The sequence below is a fragment of the Apium graveolens genome, chromosome 8, assembly GCF_009905375.1.
Source record: "Apium graveolens cultivar Ventura chromosome 8, ASM990537v1, whole genome shotgun sequence".
In the NCBI taxonomy this organism is placed as follows: domain Eukaryota; kingdom Viridiplantae; phylum Streptophyta; class Magnoliopsida; order Apiales; family Apiaceae; genus Apium; species Apium graveolens.
The window spans coordinates 64,289,267-64,295,645 of record NC_133654.1 but is presented as its reverse complement, the minus strand read 5'-3'; the positions used below and the strand labels follow the sequence as shown (position 1 = coordinate 64,295,645).

Below are 6,379 nucleotides of genomic sequence, written 5' to 3'. Positions count from 1 at the left end.
TGTTTCAGATTATTTATGGAATAGAGTAGCTTGTAAGTATTTATGGAAAAGAGTAGCGCACAAGTCTATCTACACCTATATAAACACCTCTAAGGCGTTAGGGTTGTACACACCAAAAATATATTCGCCTCTAAACACAAAATCCTACCTCTCTCTCTGTTGGTGATAGTTTCGTACCCGTTCAAACTCGCTGAAGGTGCTCGTTATCGGTGACGCCGCCGCTACCTCGTTTTATTCTGGTAGGCTATCGACTCGCACATACGGTGAGAGGCGAAATAGCTTTAAGAAGACAGTTTCAACTGTACTCGAGGATTTCTCTTTTATTTATATCTTTTCTTTCTCTGTTTGATTTCATTTACTCACGCACACACTTCTTTGATTTATATGTATTAATCGCAGATAGTATTTCACAAATATAACATATAAGTGTACATGGAATTTTTAAACGTAATGAAAAAGCGTAATTACTTTTTACTCTCAATTCAACTGATTTCCATGGTCAAATCGATTATTACCCAGACTTTCTAATAAAATTATTCTCAAGATCATTTTGTATAAGCTACACCGTCAAGATACTAATCTGCAGTTTCGTTTCCGTACAAGCCCCACCATTTACAAACTTGAAGAGCTTCATAATGGGGCGGGGAATTAAGAAGGGAATGGCAAAATTAGGATGATAACCAGCCATCTACTGCCAAGAAGTTGGAGGCTTTAATGAGGTGATTGGTCCGAGGCTCTGAGCATTTATAAAAAGCAAGCTTATATCAATGCTCATTGGAGCTAAAGCTATCTGCGCTCAGAGAAGTATACAATATTCAGATATATGTACATAAAGGTTATCTATCTAGTAGCTACTGCAGAGACACATTTGATTGCTGAACGCGACATATTTGATTGCCGAACACGGTGAACATGGAGCAACGTTTTATAAGAACCTTGTTAACAAGCATCTTTTTCCACATGCATATATTAATAGAAATATAAATTCTTTTGTCAGTTACCAACTCTCTCGAAACCTCAAAGTTACCACAAACTCTTCCTTTCATTTTATTCTGCAGTTATGGAAAAAATAAAAGCTTCTCATTACTACATTGCAAGGGGAAAGGTGTAGCAGATATAAAACATCAAGAGCTGGAAATTAGGCTTTCGTCTTTCAGATCACAACTTTAACATCTTATTGTAGTGCCGAAGGAAAAAGAAACAACTGTACTGTTTGTTTACAAAGTACATTCCTGCAATACTAGTTTGTTGGGAGTTCGCATTCCGCAACCTTCTCCCAGGATTTGAGGCTTTTGTCTTCAGTGTCTGTTTTGTACAATGCCAGGCGAGTTATCTGGAAAGTCAAACTGCCGATCCCTTTGTCAAGAGCACTAGCTTTCTCTTGAGCCCTTTTCTTCTCTTCCTCCGTTAAATCAGCATACAACAAGCTCAGATGCGGCATGTAAGCTGTGACATACTGATATTAATCAACACGATGGCTTGCTATATAAGAGCATAACTTAATAGTACATTTTCAGTTTTCACACAAGCAACTAAGCAAGCTCCATATTGAGATTGATCAACATGATAGCTTGCTACAGAAGAGCATAACTGAATAGTACATGTTCACTTCTTCACACAAGCAAGAGAGAAACTTCATGTTGTGTTTGATCAGAGTGAATGATTGGGAGGAAATAGAATGAGATTTGTACTATTTTATGGGTCAACTTGTACAATTTCAATTTCTTCCTTCTTTCTATTTTTATGTATTTTGAGTGAGCTCAAGACCCCATTCTAAAAATAAAGGCTGCAATCTCCTTTCCATTCTCCATTCTACTATTTTCCTCCCAAACCTCGCCATACACAAAATTTACTCTTACATCCTTTTCACTCCTCCAATTTTCTTTACAATTTTTACTTTAATTCTTTTCCCATTCCATACTCTCCAACCAAACAGAGAAATAGACTATACAGATATACAAAAGTAGTGAAAACAATAATAGTTATATAGTATATACAGATATACAAACATAAAAAGCAATTTGTTGCAGGTTCAAGTAGTTACAATATAATAGCATGTGACATGACATAGTTCCAAACATAACACAAATGCTCATTTAATATAATCAAGCAACTTACGTAGGGAAGAGGATTAGAATGTGTAGTTTAGCAAGAGATGGCTTCGAAACTGGGACTCTAAAATTTTCTTTTTTCCTTGATCATATTCATCATAAATGAAGTCGTTCCATGGGTTGCAGTTCGGGTGGAAGAGATTATGATTCAGTTTTTGTTTCTCACTATCTTCTATTTAGGGGTTTTCAACTTCAAGCATGAGTTCTGAGTTCTAGTGATTTTTTGCGAGCAACTACATTGACAAACACAAATCTTGGGCATACTAAAAGGATGCAACTAATCGAGCTTTTCACAACAAATCAACAATTAAAAAAAAATTATTTAATCCAAAAAAGGGAGGAGAATAACAAACTTAATTTTCCAAAAATAACACGAAAGAGGTAAAGTATCTTTTAAATGTTGACATAGACATCATAAGTAGTTCATTAGCTTACTTAGATACAGTAATTGTCTTTACATACAAAAGTAAAAAGTGACAAAATGTCTCCACGTAACGCAGTTCAAGACCTGATAAGGGAAAAGCTCTGACTACTATAGAGAACTTACGTGTGGAACTCTTGTAACCGAAATGGCTGCTGCACTGCGCACTAGGCTCCACAACCTAAAATAAGTAACACTGCACATTAAAAAAACTAGCACAAAAGTCAAAAAATGACAGAGAGAATTGAACATAATCCACAAGACGCATGAGAATTCATATTTCAATGGAAAATTTTAAACAATAAGTTTCAAATCTCTGAATAAATGAAAAATAGGTATATAAATAGAATGTCTTTACGATTTGAGCCTAACCCCAAAGCCAAAGAGAAATGTACAGTACACTCAGTATTATATGAAATATCTAAAGAGCATTGAGGTGGCTAGATAACATAAGCACCTAAGCGTCTTCTATAGTTCTATGTATTATTATCACTTATCTGAAGAGACAGGTAATTTAATTTACCATTTCTTTTACAGTCGAGTTTAACTTTTATAAATTTCCTTGTTTCATTAAGGGTTTATTAAAGCATCTGCAATACACCTTTGATGGATGCCAACATGTCCAACACTCCACAAATATTTTTTTTTTCTTTTCTTCTCCATCCATGTCATATCTGCACCCCCAAGTCTTATAGTCGGCAACTCGTACAAATGTGCCTAGATGGCCCTAACAAAATAATTTGAAAAACTATATATAATATAATAGGTATAGGTAATATATTTTCTTCAAAAAAAAAGGTATAGGTAATATATACTTTTAGTACAAGTATTTAGGTTTTTCCATATAGAGGTGCCAAGAGGGTGCCAAAAGTTAGCAACTTCTCTTGGCACCCTTGAAGTAAGCACCTTTATAACTCCAATGTGGAGGTACCCAAAAGTGCCATGCAATATAGATTTTGGCACCCCTATTAGAGATGCTCTTAGTTGTTCACAAATTGCGATTGTATAATGAAGAATGAACTTATGCTAAGGCCGTGGGTAACAGTGATAAATTTAAACAGTGGATTTTATGCATTCGACAAACTATGTTCTATATTGGTTATACTTTGGAATTAACATTATTATATCGTTATTATATCTATATCATTCAAATATCAATGAGAAATCAGTATTAGTCACCATCAACTGAAATCCCTAATTTTTCCGCAACCTAATGCCTAAAAACAATAGCATTTGTATGTGGTTCACAAGAAAAACTAATTAAAACTCGTGCTCTCTCCGGAATGTCTGACATGTCCTACCATTAGATCAGAGATGATTCAAATGTGATGTTAACTATTAATAGTCTAATTGAAGCTAAGATGTTTCACTTGCAAAATTTGGGATGCTTAACTGACAACGAAACTAACATTTTAAATCATATATCAATCGCTACATAATTTTACTATATTGCTACTAGGTAATACTAACTATCATACAACAAGTAAACAGCTCTTACCCCGCCCCCAACATAAAAATAGACACTGACTCTGCTCAGCTCTTCAACTTGATCCAGACTCATGCATTTAACAATCTATATCATTATGCAGAGGTCAAAAATCGAATTAAGAACATTAAGATAGCATTATAAATAACACTCCTAATGAACATTTCAATCACCCAAATAATGAAAACCACAAATTTACGTTTAGTATCCCGATATCCTACTCTAAAATCCAACACCCCTTAAATCTAGCTTATCCCCCACCAATCAATTAGCAACATGCTTAACCAACAGTATCATATTAGCAAGGGGTGGCAATGTCCAACCAAAATCCAAACCAAACCTAGTTTTACATTCTTATAACCCGAATATGACACAGCACAACCCAAAACAACTAATCTATTAATAACTTCCATCCTTACATCTAATCTCTTTTCTAAATCAAGTTTCAACAAGTGTATTGACACATTTACAAACACAACCCAAAATCGTCTGTTCTAACATCATATCTTTTAGTAAAATTTGATCCACCCCTACGAATTAAAGTCCTCAACTTTCTAAAATCTTCCCTCCAATTCAAATACATCTCACAAATTCATCACAACAAGTCAACAACAAAATCAAGAAATCACATCATTACAAAACACAAAAACAAAAACAAACCCAAATCACGAAATTACCTCAGGAGTTCTACTGAGCAAAAGAAACACACACTGATAATAAAAAGTCCCAGTCTCCACTTTCTCAACACTAGCATTATAAGCTTTCAAACCATGACAAGCTTTAGCAAATTTGTCACGTGCCTCACTCTCAGTCAAGCTAATAGCTCCTACAGCAGTCACGTGAGGTTCAAACTCTGGCCCACCAAACTCTGATCTAAGACCACCCATCAAGCTCTTCAACCTACGAATCAAATCTTGTTGAGGAAGGGCCCACACAGAATAAACATATTTCTTGGATTGTGGGTCTTGAATGTCCATTGAAATTGAGAATAGAAAGATGGTGATTGTAATAAGTCCAAGAAAGGCAACAGATCTAATGAGATATATGTGATGAAACATGTATAGGTATAGAAAGGGTAGTTTGAGATGAACCCATGTTGTTTGATGTTATGTTCTGGTATTTTTTACAAAGGTTGTTGGGTGTTTTTTAACGGTGAATTGTGCGGTGCGCCCAGTTAATATTTCGGAGAGGACGAGAGGGTAAAGGATTAATTTTGGGTGAGGCTAAATAAAGTAAAATTTTACTCTAAAAATTACTACCCCACCCTCTTACCTATTAAATATTTTTCAAACTTATTAAATGATGTTTTGACCATTACTATTAGTTATTTCTAGTATTAATCCAAGCAATTATGTGTTATCAAGTGGGTTATATTATCGACTTAATTTTGAATTTAAAGACGGGTTTTCTAATGTATGCGCACACAATAAGCACTAACTTTCATGAGTTTGGTACATTTTGATTGTTGCTCTAATCATAAATATTGTGTTTCATTTTTATCCAATCACTTTATTATTTTAACCTTACTTTTGTAATTAACATCTTAAATTTAAATTAAATTATAAATTATCGACTTAAAATATATAATTTTGATAAAATGTACAATGACAACATATAAATAACAAAAATTTTGTGTGACACCAAATTTGAGGTAAATTTTGACGGTATAATATTTAAAGTTGGGTTGGAGAAATGTCTTAGACCAAAATAGTCGCTCAGAGTAGACAAACAAGTAAATAAAATATACAATCAATAAATAAAAATCATTGCCTAGACTAATTTGCACAAAAATTTAATAAAATAATTTGAACAAAAATTTAATAGGGGAAAGAGAAATTTGTAAATACTTTAAATTATCGTAGTGAACTATGATATAGATAAAAGAATTTAACTTTTTTTAAAATATTAAAATTTTATTTATAAATAAATTCAAAGTTAAAATTCAATCTATTTATAAATATAGAATATAAATTTAAAATGAAATTTCTCCCTCTGTTTTATTTTTAACATTTAATTTTTATGGACAAACCTCGAAGTGTTTTGACCATTTAACAAAAATAATTTTTTTAATTTTTTATTTTTATGAATAAAAGTATATAATTTATACTAAAATGTACATAAAATTTTAGTTTTTTAAAATAATTAATTTCATTATTCGTTCAAAATATTTAGAATGGGCTAGAAAAGTCAAATGATAAATTTTATATAAAGTTTAAATTTTTTGAAAAAGAAAGGAACTAACAAATTGTTTTCGTTTAGATTGAAGTTCATAAAAATAAATTATTTAATATAGAAAGTGAATGACAGTGATATCCAGGAGTAACATCTATATTAAATATTCTTTTTTTTTTTGAAATAAAA

General features: G+C 32.5%; 1 protein-coding gene across 2 annotated transcripts; it reads right to left on the bottom strand.

Annotated features, from left to right (window-relative positions):
• Positions 1-1,115: 1,115 nt before the first annotated feature.
• LOC141678386 (cyclic phosphodiesterase-like) lies at positions 1,116-5,191 on the bottom strand. 2 transcript variants are annotated; one of them, XM_074484687.1, is made up of 4 exons: positions 4,696-5,191; positions 4,031-4,105; positions 2,659-2,713; positions 1,116-1,446 (listed from the first exon to the last, which is right to left on the bottom strand). In XM_074484687.1, the coding sequence occupies exons 1-4, from the start codon at positions 5,074-5,076 to the stop codon at positions 1,241-1,243; spliced, it is 717 nt and encodes a 238-aa protein (XP_074340788.1). In that variant the 5' UTR covers positions 5,077-5,191; the 3' UTR covers positions 1,116-1,240. The 2 variants fall into 2 exon arrangements, with proteins under 2 accessions (XP_074340788.1, XP_074340789.1); XM_074484688.1 differs by lacking the exon at positions 4,031-4,105 and having other exon boundaries at positions 4,696-5,181.
• Between the last annotated feature and the right edge of the window lie 1,188 nt (positions 5,192-6,379).

Bases quoted from the DNA above. Each gene is read 5' to 3' on its own strand.
- LOC141678386 (XM_074484687.1), bottom strand. From the start codon at position 5,076: ATGTTTCATCACATATATCTCATTAGATCTGTTGCCTTTCTTGGACTT. The intron at 4,106-4,695 runs GTAATTTCGTGA...ATAATGATATAG, and splicing joins TGCTCAGTAGAACTCCTGAG to ATTGTTAAATGCATGAGTCT. The intron at 1,447-2,658 runs GTAAGTTCTCTA...AGTATGTCACAG, and splicing joins CGGTTACAAGAGTTCCACAC to CTTACATGCCGCATCTGAGC.